Source organism: Aquarana catesbeiana, linkage group LG02 (genome assembly GCF_042186555.1).
Source record: "Aquarana catesbeiana isolate 2022-GZ linkage group LG02, ASM4218655v1, whole genome shotgun sequence".
In the NCBI taxonomy this organism is placed as follows: Eukaryota; Metazoa; Chordata; class Amphibia; order Anura; family Ranidae; genus Aquarana; species Aquarana catesbeiana.
The window spans coordinates 341,267,478-341,287,433 of record NC_133325.1 but is presented as its reverse complement, the minus strand read 5'-3'; the positions used below and the strand labels follow the sequence as shown (position 1 = coordinate 341,287,433).

General features: G+C 45.0%; 2 protein-coding genes across 3 annotated transcripts in view; one reads left to right on the top strand and one right to left on the bottom strand.

The window, feature by feature from the left end:
* Positions 1–273: 273 nt before the first annotated feature.
* On the bottom strand, positions 274–19,812 carry RPP21 (ribonuclease P subunit p21). 2 transcript variants are annotated; one of them, XM_073614948.1, is made up of 6 exons: positions 19,047–19,812; positions 12,827–12,886; positions 7,514–7,614; positions 3,302–3,384; positions 608–739; positions 274–533 (listed from the first exon to the last, which is right to left on the bottom strand). In XM_073614948.1, exons 2-6 carry the CDS (start codon positions 12,881–12,883, stop codon positions 448–450), a joined length of 459 nt encoding a protein of 152 aa, XP_073471049.1. In that variant the 5' UTR covers positions 12,884–12,886; positions 19,047–19,812; the 3' UTR covers positions 274–447. The 2 variants fall into 2 exon arrangements, with proteins under 2 accessions (XP_073471049.1, XP_073471048.1); XM_073614947.1 differs by having other exon boundaries at positions 19,095–19,810.
* The window catches only part of ZBTB11 (zinc finger and BTB domain containing 11), a 34,088-nt gene continuing 33,481 nt past the window's right edge, over positions 19,350–19,956 (top strand). Inside the window, exon 1 of the mRNA XM_073614945.1 lies at positions 19,350–19,867. Within this exon, the coding sequence (XP_073471046.1) occupies positions 19,558–19,867 (310 nt within the window). The 5' untranslated portion in view covers positions 19,350–19,557. The remainder of the gene's footprint in view (positions 19,868–19,956) is intronic.

Here is a 19,956-nt window from a genome sequence, read left to right as displayed (position 1 = left end):
TTTTCTTTTTCTTTCTTGTCCCCCTCAGATCTACAGCGACTGCACTTCCAAGTGCACCTGTAGTGCAAAGTGGATTTGCCTTTCGTTAATAAACCCCAAAGGCTCAACTTCAGAGAATGAGGTCAGCCTCATCCTGTGTTTCCCAATTTTTTTAAATCTTTTTTTATATCAGTCTGGTCTGCAGGGCTAACAATAAGTTGAATTCTGACCTGGATATTCCACACAGGTTAGATAGTGTCAAGGATCTCAGAGATGCAAAGTCAAACAAAGATATCTAATAAATATCTCAGGAATAATTTTATTTAAACTGGAAGATCATCACAGCAGATTTACTGGGGGGGGGGAATCGCTTTAGAAGTAACATATGTAACAACCAATCAAAATCTTAAATAATACAGAAGATGCATTGTACATCTGCAGCGATTCCACACTTAGCAGTTGGGGAAGTTAAGTAGCCTCTCTCGTTTCACTGTCTGGTTGGGTAGGTGGTCTTCTCTCCTTTGTTGGGTCTTGCTGAGAACCAGGATTTAGGTCTGGATAACAAAAATAAAAATTAAGTGATAGAATAAAAATACAAATAAATATGGCATCTGAAGGGGTATCCTACCTGGCTTTGGCTGATTTTCTAACTGTGCCTCTGGCTGCTCACACCACAGTTTGTAGTTTGGGTTATTGAGGAAGCGTTTGGTAAGACCACAACTCAGGCATCTAACGATTGTTAGTCGTTGTCCTCGGCGTTCTGTGTGAAGACATTTTTTTAAAGTATTTTTCTTTCTTTAACCTATACTCTTAAAACAGACAGTCTAGTCCAGGGGTCTCTAAAATTTTCAACATGAGGGCCACATTGTAGTTTTTACAAGTATTCGGGGGCCAGAAAAAAATCAGTTGTATGTACAACGTACAAATGAATGAATCATCATTCCCATCATCAGTGTCCCCAGCAGAGAGTTTTCCCATCATCAGTCCCACCCCCCCGGCAGGGGTTGTCCCATCATCAGTCCCCACCCGGCAGGGGTTGTCCCATCATCAGTCCCCACCCGGCAGGGGTTGTCCCATCATCAGTCCCCACCCGGCAGGGGTTGTCCCATCATCAGTCCCCACCCGGCAGGGGTTGTCCCATCATCAGTCCCCACCCGGCAGGGGTTGTCCCATCATCAGTCCCCACCCGGCAGGGGTTGTCCCATCATCAGTCCCCACCCGGCAGGGGTTGTCCCATCATCAGTCCCCACCCGGCAGGGGTTGTCCCATCATCAGTCCCCACCCGGCAGGGGTTGTCCCATCATCAGTCCCCACCCGGCAGGAGTTGTCCCATCATCAGTCCCCACCCGGCAGGAGTTGTCCCATCATCAGTCCCCACCCGGCAGGAGTTGTCCCATCATCAGTCCCCACCCGGCAGGAGTTGTCCCATCATCAGTCCCCACCCGGCAGGAGTTGTCCCATCATCAGTGTCCCCGGCAGGAGTTGTCCCATCATCAGTGTCCCCGGCAGGAGTTGTCCCATCATCAGTGTCCCCGGCAGGAGTTGTCCCATCATCAGTGTCCCCGGCAGAGTTTTCCCATCATCAGTGTCCCCGGCAGAGTTTTCCCATCATCAGTGTCCCCGGCAGAGTTTTCCCATCATCAGTGTCCCCGGCAGAGTTTTCCCATCATCAGTGTCCCCGGCAGAGTTTTCCCATCATCAGTGTCCCCGGCAGAGTTTTCCCATCATCAGTGTCCCCGGCAGAGTTTTCCCATCATCAGTGTCCCCGGCAGAGTTTTCCCATCATCAGTGTCCCCGGCAGAGTTTTCCCATCATCAGTGTCCCCGGCAGAGTTTTCCCATCATCCGTGTCCCCAGCAGAATTTTCCCCATCAGTGTCCCCGGCAGAATTTTCCCCATCAGTGTCCCCGGCAGAATTTTCCCCATCAGTGTCACCAGCAGAATTTTCCCCATCAGTGTCACCAGCAGAATTTTCCCCATCAGTGTCACCAGCAGAGTCTCCTGTACATTTATGTCTGCAGATTTATGCCCATTTGCCTCTTGTCACTGTTTGAGCCAAATTAAGCTCTCCAGCACCTCCCGACTCCCACCCGCTGCTACACACGCAGGCTGTATGGTGGAAGGAATTCTAGTGTAAACAGCGGGCGTAAGCCGGGAGGTGCCACGCTGATGACATCATATCCTAGCAGCCAATCCACAGCGCAGCAGCCAATCCTCTGGCAGCACGGGAGGGTGTGGGGGAAGCGGATTTGTATCCAGGACCTGCCAGACACAATGCCAATAACAGCAGCTGCTTTTAAAAGCCAGCAAAATTGGCAGTAATGTGTTGGCAGAGCCTGGGTAAGCTGCGGCCCAGACAAATCACACCTGTGGGCCAGGGTTTGGAGACCCCTGGTCTAGTCTAAGGAAGCATAACCACATGACAGTGCCTAGGGTTGGGTAATTTTTCTGCCAAGTTTGAGATTCAGTCATTAGGGAGTCATTTCACACAACACACAATTAACTGATATAATTCTGCAAAATTGTACTTTTAATAGTTTTTATTGAGAAAAGATTTGATACCAGGCATCAGGCTGTGGATGTAGCAAAGCGCCATCAGTGTTTGGGGCTACCTACTCTGCCAATACCAATAACAAACGGGTCTTTCAGCAGCTGAAACCATAAGTCTTCATGCACACAGGCAGAAAAAAAAAATGGCACTGTTAGAGGAGTCTGGCATTTTTTTTTTTTTTAATTCCTCTGAATGCAGTTCTGTGTTAGCCTATGTGACCAATCAACTTGGGTACAACCAGCCTGATGGGTTCTCTTGCGATTATCACTAGCGGCTGCTATAGTCGCTAGTGATAATTATCTGCTGGGAGAAGACAATGGCTCAGCAGGAGGGATTCCTGCATCAACACTGTGTGTTGATGGGGAATCTAGCAAATTTCTTTCTTGCAACCCGTGGCTGCAGGAAAGAAATGCACTTCTTGTATGGCTGGCCTAAGCCCAACCATCCTATTAGAGAGGATTGAGAAGTGGGCCGAGTTTGACTTTTGAAAAAAAAAAATTAAAATATGCTTGTAATTCCACTATGTGTTTCTCACTGGCGAGAAACTCTGCCTATGAATTTTATTATCACATGCTCAGTTTCAATTGCGACAGAATTGCCTTAAAACCGATCACAAACCCAAATTCAAATAATACATTAGTCACCTAAAAATTATTTTATTAGAAATGCATAAGCTTTCAGATTTTGCACAGCTTCACTCAAACCATTGTGATAAAGATACTATTCGCTATAAAAACCGGTCATTGAGTTGACTTGAGTATTTTTAGCTTACTTCTTTGACGCACAGTACACGTGATTCCGGAAAGAAGGAGGGAGCTGCATCGCTTACAAATCGTTCTTTTGACAGATGGATCCCTAGAAAAGCAATTTCAAGAGGGAGTTTTTACAAATGCTGCTGTTACTTAAAAACATATAATGCCTGGAAGAGAACATCAAGCAATTATTTCTAGTCACACTTCATAGTGGCTAAAGTATAGTCTTTGAAAAGCACCGACTGCCAAAATAGTTTCTAAATACTCCTGAGTATCATGGTTAAAAGTCTTTGAATTCTGCTTATGACTATACATCTGTTCTGTTTATTAGATATTAATGTATATCTCCAAACTATTCCAGAGCTTTAAACAGAACAGTTAACTATTTACAACGTTCCCTGTCCCCAAAGAATCTTACAATCTAATGGCCTGCTGACACACAAACAAAGCTTAGCAAAGCAGAGGACAATTAAATTAAGAACATCACTTTGGGGATAACCATATACCTTTTTATGTATATTGCCTTCAATAATCAAATCCAAGTCATCAGGGCTACTAACCACTTAGCTGCCATGCACAATATACAGTGGGGACGGAAAGTATTCAGACCCCCTTAAATTTTTCACTCTTTGTTATATTGCAGCCATTTGCTAAAATCATTTAAGTTCATTTTTTTCCTCATTAATGTACACACAGCACCCCATATTGACAGAAAAACACAGAATTGTTGACATTTTTGCAGATTTATTAAAAACTGAAATATCACATGGTCCTAAGTATTCAGACCCTTTGCTCAGTATTTAGTAGAAGCACCCTTTTGATCTAATACAGCCATGAGTCTTTTTGGGAAAGATGCAACAAGTTTTTCACACCTGGATTTGGGGATCCTCTGCCATTCCTCCTTGCAGATCCTCTCCAGTTCTGTCAGGTTGGATAGTAAACGTTGGTGGACAGCCATTTATAGGTCTCTCCAGTGATGCTCAATTGGGTTTAAGTCAGAGCTCTGGCTGGGCCATTCAAGAACAGTCACGGAGTTGTTGTGAAGCCACTCCGTTATTTTAGCTGTGTTCTTAGGGTCATTGTCTTGTTGGAAGGTAAACCTTCAGCCCAGTCTGAGGTCCTGAGCACTCTGGAGAAGGTTTTCGTCCAGGATATCCCTGTACTTGGCCGCATTCATCTTTCCCTCGATTGCAACCAGTCGTCCTGTCCCTGCAGCTGAAAAACACCCCCACAGCATGATGCTGCCACCACCATGCTTTACTGTTGAGACTGTATTGGACAGGTGATGAGCAGTGCCTGGTTTTCTCCACACATATCGCTTAGAATCAAGGCCAAAAAGTTCTATCTTGGTCTCATCAGACCAAAGAATCTTATTTCTCACCATCTTGGAGTCCTTCAGGTGTTTTCATGCAGGCTTTCATGTGTCTTGCACTGAGGAGAGGCTTCCGTCGGGCCACTCTGCCATAAAGCCCTGACTGGTGGAGGGCTGCAGTGATGGTTGACTTTCTACAACTTTCTCCCATCTCCCGACTACATCTCTGGGGCTCAGCCACAGTGATCTTTGGGTTCTTTTTTACCTCTCACCAAGGCTCTTCTCCCCCGATAGCTCAGTTTGGCCGGACGGCCAGCTCTAGGAAGGGTTCTTGTCATCCCAAACGTCTTCCATTTAAGGATTATGGAGGCCACTGTGCTCTTAGGAACCTTAAGTGCAGCAGAATTTTTTTTTTTTTTTTTTATCCTTGGCCAGATCTGTGCCTTGCCACAATTCTGTCTCTGAGCTCTTCAGGCAGTTCCTTTGACCTCATGATTCTCATTTGCTCTGACATGCGCTATGAGATGTAAGGTCTTATATAGACAGGTGTGTGGCTTTCCTAATCAAGTCCAATCAGTGTAATCAAACACAGCTGGACTCAAATGAAGGTGTAGAACCATCTCAAAGATGATCAGAAGAAATGGACAGTACCCGAGTTAAATATATCAGTGTCACAGCAAAGGGTCTGAATACTTAGGACCATGTGATATTTCAGTTTTTCTTTTTTAATAAATCTGCAAAAATGTCAACAATTCTGTGTTTTTCTGTCAATATGGGGTGCTGTGTGGACATTAATGAGGAAAAAAAATGAACTTAAATGATATTAGCAAATGCAATATAACAAAGAGTGAAAAATTTAAGGGGGTCTAAATACTTTCCGTCCCGACTGTACATAGTTATATGAAAAATAAAAGTATACCCCATGGAAATTGTCGAATTTTGCATCATATTTGAATAGCCAAACATTTTTAAATATTTTCAATATTTCAAACAGTGCCTGCAAATGGGTAGGATATAGCTGAATAAAGCCAAGCAGATTTTATTCTTTTCTATCATTTATTCAGGAAAAATATTAACAGATATAAATGGTATATTGTAGAAAAGTACATTCCTGGCATCAAAAGCTTGTATTGCCCCATTTAGCAAAAACGACTCCTTGTAGGCATTTTGTATAATTGCCCACTAGACTCAGAGTGAGAAATTTTGACCACTTCTCCATGCAAAAGTAATTCAGTTGCAATGTTCATGGGTTTAACTGCATGAACATTACAAAATCCCCTTACAGAATTTCAGTGGGAATCATTTTTGGGCCTTTGACTAGGTTAGTCTATAATCCTTCATTTCTTTTTTTTTTTTTTTCTTTTTAAGCCTCACCTTGGTGGGTTTCCTAGGTGTTTTGGGTCATTATTCATTATCGTATTGAAAGTCTAATTTCTGGTTCAACTTACATTTTTTGACAGATGGTACTACATTAAATGCACTTTGATACAGTGTTTCTCAACTCCAGTCCTCAAGGCTCCCCAACAGGTCATGTTTTCAGGCTTCCCATTATTTTGCACAGGTGATTTGATCAGTTTCACTGCCTTAGTAATTACCACAGCCGTTTCACCTGAGGGAAACCTTGAAAACATGACCTGTTGGGGCGCCTTGAGGACTGGAGTTGAGAAATATCAAATATCAAAGCCAACATTGCTTTGATATGATCCAAAATGTAAAGCTAACTCAAGGAGTTACCCAGGCTCTGAAGCAGCAAAGCAATCCCAAACCTTATCAATTCCACCACCATGCTTCACAGTTCCCAAAATAATATTTTACGTTTGCAAACATGTCTACTGTTACTATAACAAAATTATTCTATTTTAGATTGATGGGCATCTAACACAAAAAAAAAAAAAAAAAAAAAAAAAAAAAAAAAAGAGAGTCGATTATGTCACAAGAGGGAGAGATCCCTTAGTTTATTTAGCGGTGGCTACGAAGCAGAGCTGTCAGATGGCAGGAGCCAGCTTTGTGTGCATTGCTTTTGTTTTTATTTATTTAATAAACAACTTGTCAAAAACTGTGTTTTTATTTATTTTTGGCACTTTTTTGGTGAACGAGTAGGGGTAAAATGTACCCCTACTCATTCACATGGGAGGGGGGGGGCTGGGATCTGGCCCCCCCCCCCCGTTAAGGGGACTTCCAGATTCTGATAAGTCCCCCGTTCGCACACAAGGTGCTTTGGGGGAGGGAGCCCCCTCTACCCTAAAGCACCCCCCCTATGTTGATGGAATGTGGCCTGGTATGGTTCAGGAAGAAAGGGCCTTTCCTGGCCTGCCAGGCTACATGCTCGGATAAGGATCTGCTATGGATTTTGGGGGAACCTCAATGCCATTTTTTTTTCTTTTTCATTTTGGCATGGGGTTCCCCTCAAAATCCATACCTCTTAATGTTCGCACTGGAATTGCACCTGACAAACAGAAATTGCGCTGTGAATTTGCACCTAAATCGCACTCAAAAATGGATGGAATTCGCATGGCGCTGTATGCCCCCAGAGTAAGCTGTTTGTCTGAGACACACAGTTTGTCTGAGACACACAGAGTGCGGCTCGGCCCTGTCACTCACTCCCTTCTCACTGACTGTGATTGACAGCAGTGGGAGCCAATGGCTTCTGCTTCTGTATCTCAGCCAGTGGGGGGGAGACCCAGGAAAGCTGCTGCTCTCATGCACATCGCTGGATTGGGATCGGCACAGGTGAGTATAAGAGGGGGTTGAGGGGGGAGCTGCACACTCAAGGTTTTTTTACCCTCATGCATAGAACCACTTTGAGGGCATGCATTGTTCTCATCTTTTTCATGCTACAGTATATACCACATTCATCTACATTACCAAAACTGAGTATAAAAGTACCCACAACATAAAACTACTGTTAATTAAAACTTACTGTCTCAAGACTAATCGCTTGCTAATTGTTCTTTGTGTATGGCAATAAAAGCGGGCAAGTTCTAAGTTCTCTGGGTTTTGGGCTAAAACGCAATGTGCAGCCTAAGAAAAAAGAAAAAGAAGAAGAATGTAAAAAAAAAAAAAAAAAAAAAATAAATAAAAACACAAAATTAAGCTAAAAATAAATATAAAGTTGCAAAAATATAAACCCTTTGGAGTTACATGGATCTCTACACAAGGGAAAGCTAAAATGTGGTCTTATGTTTGTTTATCTAAATCATAAAGAAAAACAGCACTGTAAAAATACAGGCCTTTTATGTCATATCTTTATGTAAGAAGACAACTTTTTTTTTTTTTGGAACTTCATTTGAATTTTAACAGAAAAGGTATACAACAAGACAGTAACTTTAAAGGGTCGCAATTCCCGACGTTGGTCTGTACAATACTGGACCAGTATCCCACATTGTATGCAAGGTAGGGCTGGGAGATTTTCTAAAAAAAAAAAAAAAAAAAATCTTCAATTCTCTTAAAAAAAAACTCGATTCACTATTTGACTCGAGTTTTTTTTCTTTGGAAACTGCGCCGGTCCCGAGGCGCTGCGGGCATGAGCTTTTAGGCGAGGCCGCGGCTTCGACCTAGTCCGCGTCGTCCAGCCTCGCGGACTAGGCCGAAGCTGCGGCCTCACCTAAGAACTCCTTGCCCGCAGCTCTTCAGGCCCGGCGCGGTGTCAGCGCAGGTCTGGAGGCGCTGCGGGCATGAGTTTTTAGGCGAGGCTGCGGCTTCGGCCTAGTCCGCGGCGTCCGGCCGTAGCCGCGGACTAGGCCGAAGCCGCGGCCTCGCCTAAAAACTCGTGCCCGCAGCGCCTCCAGACCGGCGCGGTGGGAAAAAAAAAAAAAAAAAAAAAATCTAAAAAAATTGATTTGCTTAAATTTTGAATCGTTTTGACCTCTCAACTCGATTCAAGATTTGAATCGATTTTTTCCCCAGCCCTAATGCAAGGTCACACCCATATTCCAGAATATAGGACAGCAGAGGGGAATGCTGGCTGCCAGTATGTCACCTCATTCCTAATCCCCTAGGCAAAATAAAGCTGGCCATGTTCTTGTTCAATTTCCTTTAGATTTACCTTCAACTATTGTAGTGCAAGGGCCTGCCTGATTGCATACAAATTAAAAATGTTTAGGTTTGACTTCAAATTATATGGTGTTGATAAATCTAAAAGGAAAATTGTATAATGCATGGTCAACTTAAGCAGTTAAATCTTGCAGTAGAGAAGGGACCCACGGCAAAGGTAAATGTTTTTCATTCCTGGGAGTTTAATATTAACTATGAATGTTTAACCACTTGCCGTCCACGCTATAGCCGAAAGATGGCTACAGCACGGTCGTCCAGTTCTGGCATGGTAGATGTCCTCCCAGAACCCCACCCCCTGAGTGCCTCCAGCGGTGCACATAGGGTTCGCTCTGTGATCAGGGTAAAGGGCTAATCACAGTGGCCCTTATACATCTTGACCCCATATCTGGCACGCTTGCTGGGAAGATACTGTTTGAAAGACAAGCGGCAAGAAAACTTAATCAGGGACTCATCAATACAGACAACTTGATCAGGAGTAGGCAAGGCTGCAAACTGCTGGATGAAGTGGTTTACGAGGGGCCAAATTTTGTAGAGCTGATCGTATTCAGGGTGACCCCGAGGACGACAGAGTTCATTATCATTAAAATGCATGAACCGCAGGCTCTGCTCGTATCGTGCCCTGGCCATAGAGGCAGAGAACACGGGCATATGATGAATTGGGTCAGTGGACCAATATGACCGCAACTCACTCTTTTTAGTTATGCTCATGAGGAGGGATAGACCCAGAAAGGTCTCAAATTCGGAAACTGTAATAGTTGTCCATTCTCTTGCAAGGGTAAAATGGGGATTAGCGGCGATGAATTGACCAGCAAACAAATTGCTTTGGTCCACAATAGATCTATAGAGGTCTTCTGTAAAAAAAACAGCGAATAAAAATCAAGTGACGTGAAATCAACTGTTTCCACCTGAATTCCGGGTTGGCCAGTGAATGGGGGGGGGGGGGGGGGGGGGAGTACGGGTGCTGCAGAAGTGGTGGGCTCCCAATTTCGATTGGCAAATACAGCAGGAAGGGCACTATGGGCTCGATGGGCCAGTCTTTGTCTTCTTGGTGGCTGCGGGACTCTACTTATGCTAACCACCTCAGCAGCTTGAACTGCACTTATGGGACTCACCACGTGATACTGCAGTGCTGGTTTGACTACGACCAGGGTCTACTAGGCGACTGGCGCTTGCCAGTTCACCAGAAGAATGAGCGGCACTAGTACTGGCTCTCTGCTCCATACGAGAGCCCTGCGGTTCTTGCACCTCAACAACAGCAGGAGAACGGGGTCGGGTACGCCTGACCTTGGCAGGGACCACAACTCCGTCGTCAGAGATATCTGTCAGGGTGTCACTGCTGTCTACAGGTTCGAATACGGAGCCTGAATCTGACAGATGGGTGACTTCCTCTTCACTATCTGTCAGGCTCAGAAACGTGTAGGCCTCTTCACTAGTGTACCTTCGATTGGACATTTGGCCTCTAAATTTACTGGTACAGTAGTGAGACTCACAGGAAAAAAGAGCACCTGACTGTCAGCGACTGCTTCAAACGCTACCAAAAAACTGTTAGCGTTTGCAGGGATCAGGCCTGACTCTGTGAATGCTGCAGTTATGTGTGTTGTGTATTTGTAAGTGACAGTGATCGATTGATACTGCACTTGGGTGGGCTGGGCAGGGGGGCTAAACGCAGGTGCTAGCAGGTATCTGGGCTGATCCCGCTAACGCTGCATTTTTAGGAACCCTAAACTATTGGGGATGCCAGTATAGATCTGATCAGATCAGATATTGATCAGTTCAGACACTACACTACTAAGGTAGGTGTATGGTGCGTGCATGGGTTTTAGCACTACTGGCACTAATCTGACTATGCCTGGGGCGACGCAGACCCTAACTGATGTCACCCACCAGGCGATCAGGGGATTAAACCTTTATTGGGCAATATACGGCAGGTACCCCGACGCTATAAAAAAAACAAACTAACCAGCGTCACCCGTAAAACTAATACGGTGATCACTGGTGACAGGGGGTGAAAGGGTTAACTAGGGGGAAATCATGGGGTTAAAACCTTTTTTGGGTAGTATATGGGGGTACCTGACACTATAAAAACTAATCAACTAACTGGCTAACCCGTGACACTAATATGGCGATCAGAAAAAAGATCTATTAGTGACACTGGTGACAGGGGGTGAAAGGGTTAACTGGGGCGCGATCAAGGGGTTAAACCTTTATTAGGGGTGGATATCCTAGACCTACCTGGGCCTATTACTAACTGCCCTAACACCTATTTACAGTCACAAATGACACCAATGCAGCGATCAGTGAAAAATTTGACAACTGCAATTGGTGACACAGTGACAGGGAGTGAAGTGGTTAACTGGGGGAGGCGATCGGGGGGTGGCAAGTGTACCTATGTGTACTGGTGTTAGTGTAGTGTTGTGCAACTCACATTTAGAAGTCCTCTCTCTGGAACCAAAAAGAATTCCATGAGGGAAGATTACATCACTTCCCCTGCCTGTGTTTATACGCAGGGTAGCATTTTCATTCGCCAGAACCGATCAGCAGGTCCAGGCCAGAAATCATTGGCCTGGACATGAAGATTGATTGGTTCTGGAAATAATCTGACCACCGTAGGCACGGGAGGGGGGGGGGGTGTTTGCGAGGGATGTACTGGCACGCCCATTTGTGCACCCGTGCCATTGTGACGCCGTATATCGGCGTGCGGCGGTCGGCAAGTGGTTAAAGAGTTGATAAACAAAGTGTATAGGTGTTTAATTTTGCCAATTTAAGCAGATTTTGTTTTTTTCTATTGTGACATCAGTTAAAATCGATCCAATCATGTGGCTTTATTTTTTTTTTTTTTTAGGAACTACTTATGGATAACATTTTAGAAAGGAATAATCGCATCTTCTAATCACAATATAATCCCATACAGTACATTATTAATTATTTTCAGGCAATTACAAGTGGGTTTTGGTCGTTGTTAACAAATAATGTGATGATCTTATATGGAGAGGTTACTAAAAAGGTACGAATATTCTCATACAACAAAATAAAAATAATAAATCAGAAGTGATGTCACGTGTTGTAGTGTATTTCTGTTGTATTTTCGGACGACAACTGTGCTGATTAAACGAAAATCGTACAATCTGGTATCATATGAGAACATTTTTTCATGTTTGTCCAATCGGATAATATCGGATGAACTTTTGTAATCGACTCTTGAAAGCGCTATACTAACGATCAGATTATCATACGATCGCTTCAAAATCAGTATTTTTCATCCGATTTTCGGATCGTGTGTACGGGCCATAACACAGCCTTTTTCATCCAGGGTGCCTTCTGGGCTCTTCAGGGGTGCCCTGGCAAAATACAAAAAATTGCCTCAAATTGTCAGCATGCTGGCAGGTGGATCTCACCTTACACAAAGTCACAGGTTTTAATTTGTGCAGCATTACAACCTTGGTTACCATGCTAGTCAGCTGCTGGGATTCTAACAAATGATGATGTCATAAATTGATAAGGAAGACATTGAGCACCTGAGGATGTCCTAGTTTGCCTTTCTCTGTCTGCACTGGGGTTACATTAGCTGAATGAGGGAGGAAAAATGAGGGAGAAGAGAAACACTGGAATACTGGTCAGTACCATTGTGTGTAAAGGTGTAGAAAATAAATCATCTCTAATGTTGGGTGTCCTACCTGTGTCGATGCTGCTGTGTTATGTAAAACTATTAGTTTCTTTTACATTTTAGAATGGAGTGCCTCGAGATTGTGCCTAATTTTAAAGGATGCCCTGACTAAAAAAAGGTTGAGAAACACGGATCTAAAACACTCATACACTGTGCATCAAAATACTGCCAGTTTTGTCAGCTAGGAATGCTCTCCTTCCTTCTGTTGTTACAGGAATACATTTTACATGTGATGAATACCATAGTGAGAGAATAAAAAAAAAAAACACTATATAAAGACATGAATGTAGCCACTACAAAGAAAGGGGCCTGCACTCCGATAGTGTTGAAAAAAAAAAAATCATTTTTGTGACATCATCGGAGTGCGGCCCCTTTCTTCATAGTGGCGTGTATTGCTTGTAACGTAGACGGGCTCCTTTGGCTTTGGCAGCCAGCTGGCTGCATTGAGGGAGGGCAATCAGAAAGCTTGATGCGATGAGGATTCTACATTAAAATAAAAAAATAAAAAAAAAGTACCTGGTAAAGAAAGTTGAGCCGCTGAAAAGCCTCCTTGTCCTTAATTTGACCAGCCATGTTCTGGAATGAAACAACAGATAAACATACAAATGTATATGGAAATGCTACAGTAAATTTTAACACCATACTAGATGGTGCAATAATTGCAATACCTCTCAAAAATGTTGCAAATTAGTTGGCAAAATATTTTTAGCCACACCTGGGTTTGTTGGCAGCAACAAAAGAGTGCGAGTGTGATTATATATATATACACACACACACACACATATACATAAATATACACACACACACAGTTTTTTCTAGCCACCATCCTGGCAGACCATGCTGGATGGTTCTGTTTGCCCATTTTTCCATCTGTCCTGTTTCGCACTGCTGGCCCATTTTGGATCCTTTACCCACAGCTCCCGGGTCAGACGTCTCCAGTGGCTACAGGTGGGACTTTGTCATACAGCATTCTGCATCTTTGTGAGTATGGATCCCCCAGTCTGACTCGCACATTTCAATCTACCGCATACAATTCCATGTTCACTACTATGTTATATTTTTTAACCATTTTTACTTTATAGATTGGGTCTATGCATCAACCCCTGAAGAGTGAGGCTAAACTCACAAAACACGTTGGATCACCATAGATGCTATAACACACTTATCATGGACTATTTGATTACTGTATGTAACCATGTAATGGATTTGTATATATGCCAGTTGTTTGACATTAGGACAACTTTGCCAGTTCTATTGCGGGCATACTCAAACCTGTACTATGTTTTTATTACTGGCTGTGTGGCGTTTCATCTAAAGTCCCAATGGGCAAAACTCTGCATTTGTATGTACAATGGGGGATGGAGGCGCCTCGCAGGGTTCTACCAACCATATCTTGTTTTTTAGTGTCCCAATAGACAGCTATGGGACTGCTGGCATGGGGATGCACACAACACCTGTATAACACGATCTTGAATGGGGCACGGATCAAATTGTCCAATGTGAATGAGGCCTAACATGTCCATTTCTCTCTCAATCGCAGAGCTCAGAAACAAAGAGTGGGCTGTACATGCTGCATGGTTAGACAAGCTGAATTCTTGTAGCCCAGCGTGTTGGGACCACGCATACAATGATCAGATATTTTACCATCGAGGCAGGGTGTAGAAGCAGCATCAAAATGAAGGATCATTTTTTTTAAAATTAGCGAGTGATATCCACTCACCTGCTGCCGCCATGTCCCTCACCTTGTTGCTTCACTGCCGCATCACCAGCCGCCCCAGTAATGGGAATGTTGGCGAGTCAGCAACGGGTCAGAGGAGGAGCCGCTGCGCGACAGAGGTTATAGTTGCTCTTTAAAAATTATGATTTAAATCGGTCCACCCTGCTCTGCTAGCTTGAATATCTCAGGCCCTCCCACTGTAATCCCTTAGATCGAGAAGGAGAGAAGAGAGAAGAGAGAAGAGAGAAGAGAGAAGAGAGAAGAGAGAAGAGAGAAGAGAGAAGAGAGAAGAGAGAAGAATGGGCAAAAATTTCACTCCCTAGATGTGCAAAGCTGGTATAGACATACCCAAAAAGACTTGCAGCTGTAATTGCAGGGAGAGGTGTTTCTACAAAGTATTGACTCAGGGGGGCTGAATACAAATACACGCCACACTTTTACATGGCAGTATTTATTTGTAAAAAAATTTTGAAAACTATTTACCTTCCAATAATGTGGCACTTTGTGTTGGCCTATCACATAAAATCCCAATAAAATACATTTACGTTGTTAGTTGTAACATGACAAAATATGGAAAATTTCAAGGGGTATGAATACTTTTTGAAGGCACTGTATGGCTGGCAGTATGTTGGTTTGAGGCACCTGGGGGGGGGACTTGACTAAAATGTGGCGGCACAGTGGTGTAGTGAGTAGCACTCTCGCCTAGCAGTAAGAAGGGTCACTGGTTCGAATCCCGACCATGACACTACCTGCCTGGAGTTTGCATGTTCTCCCTGTGTCTGCGTGGGTTTCCTCCGGGTACTCCGGTTTCCTCCCACACTCCAAAGACATGCTGGTAGGTTAATTGGATCCTGTCTAAATTGTCCCTAGTATGTATGAATGTGAGTTAGGGACCTTAGATTGTAAGCCCCTTGAGGGTGTAGGGACTGATGTGAATGTATAATGTATATGTAAAGCGCTGCGTAAATTGACGGCGCTATATAAGTACCTGAAATAAATAAATAAATAAATAAATAAATAAATGTCTGGCTTAATGTTTGTCTGAGGTGTCTGGCGGGAGACTTGATTAAAGTGACATGCTGAATGTTTGTCTGAGGTGACTGGCTGAAGCTTTGTCTGAGGTGTCAGGCAGGAGACTTATCTGAGGTGACTGGTGGAATTCTGTAAATCTTCCCTCCACCTGGAGGTACCGGAGACTCCCAATTGAGAGGGATAGACCTTGTTGGGGGGCAGGAGGGTCCCACAAACTCAGAGGGCCAGGTCTGCATATCTTTTCTGACCTCTGGTCTCGCACTCTCTCTCCAGAACCTTCTAGAGCCTCCTGGAAGGGTGGAGAAGTGTCCTCCACTGTGGAACTGTGCTTCTTATCCACGTTACTATGATCTGGTGCCAGCCAATTAGGTGAGGTGACATGAAAAGTCCACAAGGTTTAAGTTAAAAGGGGAGGTGCAGCTGCAGCAGATTACTCAATCAAGGTAGGAGGGGGGAGGAGATTGGCTAACACACAGGCTACTGAAATGACAGGGAAAGGGGGAAATGCAGAGGCGCTGTGGGGAGAGCAGGATGACGGAGGCACGTAAACTGACCATGCTATCGTGGATCAGCAGCCATTATAAGTGTGGTCAGATTACAAAAGGGAACACAGGAACAGTCAGGATCAACCAGGTATTGTACAACATGGAAACGGACAAAAGATACTGCAAAAGAACTAGGCTGTATAGTACAGGAGCATTTTTTTTTTCTTTTAGTGGTTACAACCACTTTAAGCTCAGTAAAGGAAATTAAGCTTCATAGGGATTACCCGACAAGCAGTTCCTACAAGGCTGTGCTACAGTAATCAAAAGGCGAAGTAATCTAAATTTAATTAAAGTGGAACTTTACCCCCAACAACTTGATAAAAAATAATGTTCCTTTAGCAAGGAACTTACAGTATCTCAAAAAAGCGAGTACACCCCTCACATTTTTGTAAATATTTTATTATATCTTTTCATGTGACAACACTGAAGAAATGACACTTTGCTACAATGTAAAGTAGTGAGTGTACAGCTTGTATAACAGTGTAAATTTGCTGTCCCCTCAAAATAACAACACACAGCCAGTAATGTCTAAACCGCTGGCAAGAAAAGTGAGTACACCCCTAAGTGAAAATGTCCAAATTGGGCCCAATTAGCCATTATTCCTCCCGGTGTCATGTGACTCCCTAGTGTTACAAGGTCTCAGATGTGAATGGGGAGCAGGTGTGTTAAATTTGGTGTTATCGCTCTCACTCCCTCATACTGGTCACTGGAAGTTCAACATGGCACCTCATGGCAAAGAACTCTCTGAGGATCTGAAAAAAAAAAGAATTGTTGCTCTACATAAAGATGGCCTGGGCTATAAGAAGATTGACAAGACCCTGAAACTGAGCTTCAGCATGGTAGCCAAGACCATAACAGGACAGGTTCCACTCAGAACAGGCCTCGCCATGGTTGACTAAAGAAGTTGAGTGCACGTGCTCAGCGTCATATCCAGAGGTTGCCTTTGGGAAATAGACGTATGAGTGCTGCCAGCATTGCTGCAGAGGTTGAAGGGGCGGGGGGTCAGCCTGTCAAAGCTCAGACCATATGCCGCACACTGCATCAAATTGGTCTGTATGGCTGTCATCCCAGAAGGAACCTTCTTCTAAAAAGGATGCACAAGAAAGCCCGCAAACAGTTTGCTGAAGACAAGCAGACTAAGGACATGGATTACTGGAACCATGTCCTGTGGTCTGATGAGACCAAGATAAACTTATTTGGTTCAGATGGCGTGTGCGTGTGTGGAGGCAACCAGGTGAGGAGTACAAAGACAAGTGTGTCTTGCCTGCAGTCAAGCATGCTGGTGGGAGTGTCATGGTCTGGGGCTGCATGAGTGCTGCCGGCACTGGAGAGCTACAGTTCATTGAGGGAACCATGAATGCCAACATGTACTGTGACATACTGCAGCACAGCATGATCCCCTCCCTTCGGAGACTGGGCCGCAGGGCAGTATTCCAACATAACAAACCCAAACACATCTCCAAGATGACCACTGCCTTGCTAAAGAAGCTGAGGGTAAAAGGTGATGGACTGGCCAAGCATGTCTTCAGACCTAAACCCTATTGAGCATCTGTAGGGGATCCTCAAACAGAAGGTGGAGGGGTGCAAGGTCTCTAAAATCCACCAGCTCTGTGATGTCGTCATGGAGGAATGGAAGAGGACTCCAGTGGCAACCTGTGAAGCTCTGGTGAACTCCATGCCCAAGAGGGTTAAGGCAGTGCTAGAAAATAATGGTGGCCACACAAAATATTGACATTTTGGGTCCAATTTGGACATTTTCACTTAGGGGTGTACTCACTTTTGTTGCCAGCAGTTGAGACATTAATGGCTGTGTGCTGAGTTATTTTGAAGGGACAACAAATGTACACTGTTATACAAGCTGTACACTCACTACTTTACATTGTAGCAAAGTGTCATTTCTTCAGTGTTGTCACATGAAAAGATAGAATAAAATATTTACAAAAATGTGAGGGGTGTACTCACTTTTGTGAGATACTGTACATTCCACACTAATAATTATGCTACCAAAACTAGTGTGTGCTGTAAACTGCCTCCAGCATTGCTCCGGTTTTTTCTTACTGGAGGCTGCCATTTTGCTGAAGCCCAGAGCCCCAGCAGTAAATCATAAAACGTAACTAAACCCATTGATTTAAGGTTTCAGAATACAGTTACATTCCTAGAATGCTGGGATTGCTAACTGTCACATTTGACATTTGCTTGTGCCCACAACCAAACTGTCAAACCATCAAATGGTTTGTGTCATAATTGATCACATGTGCAGCACCATGGCAGTTGCAGATCAAACAGAAGCAGCTTCCTTGAGGGCTTGTTCACATCTGGGCAGTCCGAATCGCAGGTGGAATCGCCGCAATTTGAAATAGCGGCAAACCGTGGGACGCCCATGTGATCCCCGTCACTTTAAATGGCACCCCGATCGTGGCACGATTTTGCCGCAATTGACGCCCAAAGGATCACGATAAAAAAGCGCAAACAGAATTGCGGGTTGCCTGTCGCCCAAAAGAAGTACAAAACTTCTTTTGGGCGACAGGCTTCCTGCGATTGTTTGCGAGATTTTCGCCCGACTAATCATGGAAAAATCGGGGATGGCTATTTCAAATCGCCCATTGCTCAGATGTGTATGGAGCCTTACTGTAAAGGATAGGAGGGTTTAGTTCCGCTTTAGGCTCCATTCACATCTTGGCATTCCAAATCACGGGTGGAATTGCCGCGATTTTGCCCGCGTTTCGAGACAGCGGCAAAACATGGGACACCCGTGCAATCCCCGTCACTATTTCAAATTGTGTCAATTCAGAACGCCAAGATGTGAACGTCAGTAGATCGGCCTGTACAAATTTTGTATAGTGGCGAGAACAGAAAGCAACTGAGCATGTGCAGAGCAGGGTGAGACAGTGTATTACTGGATTTACACAGTATTGTCACTTATTTTTATTGTGTTACATAGCTGTACCTGCAAAAAGGGCCGGTGTCTTGCCGAGAAAGTTCCCTCGGCGGATAAGTTCCCCCCTGTACTGTGCAAGCGCTGCGCTTGTGCAGTACGAATGACCAGGAGCCGCCGAAAACAGCCGAAGATGAAAATCTTCAATCAGCTGTACACGGCGCCTGCGCCCTAGGTCCAGGCTGAAGCCCCACCATCCAAGTGGACCTAGAGGGGGAATAAAAAAGTGCAGAGCGAAGCGAGGCCGTGTCCAAAGCGTGGTGAGCGAAGCGAGCCCGCGAGGGGCCCCCTTACAGGCGCCGTGTACTTTCTTCTGCATTTCGCTTCGGCTATTTCTGCCGGCTCCTACTGCGTAGGTGCTGCGCCTGCGCAGTAGATGGGGGTCCTTATCCGCCGAGAGGAACTTTCTCGGCAGAACACCGGCCTGAAGTTATATAGCAGGACTTCATTTTCTGACTAAAGTTCCACTTTAAGAAAAAAAAATGCTGTTACAATGTGGACACCCACCTAGGGACTCTCCGACCGTCTACAATCCCATATCAAGCCTCCACTTACTTGTTCCTTGCAGCATGTATGATCACAGATGGCTACACTGGAGCACAGAGAGACTTGACAGGTTGGGAGCTAACAGAGCAGGTACAGCAATGCCGCAGAGAGAGTTTGGCCTCCTCCAAAATGGCGGCTCTCCTTCACTCCTGTACAGGTAACTGGAGACAGTTTAACACAGCTTAGTTCTAGTAAGACGTATGGCCATGGAAGCGTCACTTCCGTTACAAGTTTTGTTGGGTCGCCCGATCTGACTGAACACTCGTCCTCTAGGATGTGAGGTCACTTCCTGTGGTGCAGCAGCCATCTTGACTTTCCGTACGAAGAGACTTTACTAGACGTTCCGACATTTGCAGTTCCTTGTTGCGCTGTCAGTGGTGGCGGTGCACAGAGGGGCTGGAAGTCAGGCTGTGCTGAGCGGAGCCAGTGCCTGCAAGGTCAGGAGTGGCCGCGGTGCCGCCATTGTTGGAGGATGTCCAATGAGGAGAGCTACCTGGCCATCCTGCGCTACCTGACCAACGAGCGGGAGCCCTATGCTCCGGGCACCGAAGGGAATGTCAAGCGCAAGATCCGGAAGGCAGCCGCCTGCTATGTAGTGAGAGATGGCACCCTGTTCTATCAGCGCCGGCACCGGGACAAGGAGCGCTTCACCGAGCTGGAGGTGGTACTGCAGGCCGACCGCAGGAAGGGGCTCATAGAGGAGGCGCACATCGGGGAGGGGGGGCTGCACCTCACCCGGCTCCAAACATGGCACCTCCTGTCCAAGCGCTACTGGTGGAGAGGTGAGCCAATGTCAACTTCCGGGGACACCACATCTCCTTCCCGCACTCTCTGATCACACACCTGGGACATCCATACATCTCCTTCCCGC

What these genes read in the sequence shown, in the direction of transcription:
- RPP21 (XM_073614948.1), bottom strand. Translation starts at nt 12,883, where the DNA reads ATGGCTGGTCAAATTAAGGACAAGGAGGCTTTTCAGCGGCTCAACTTT. An exon ending in AAGCGATTAGTCTTGAGACA is followed by an intron (nt 3,385 to 7,513) that starts GTAAGTTTTAAT and finishes TTGCTTTTCTAG; the next exon opens with GGATCCATCTGTCAAAAGAA. An exon ending in GTGTACTGTGCGTCAAAGAA is followed by an intron (nt 740 to 3,301) that starts GTAAGCTAAAAA and finishes GTCTTCACACAG; the next exon opens with AACGCCGAGGACAACGACTA.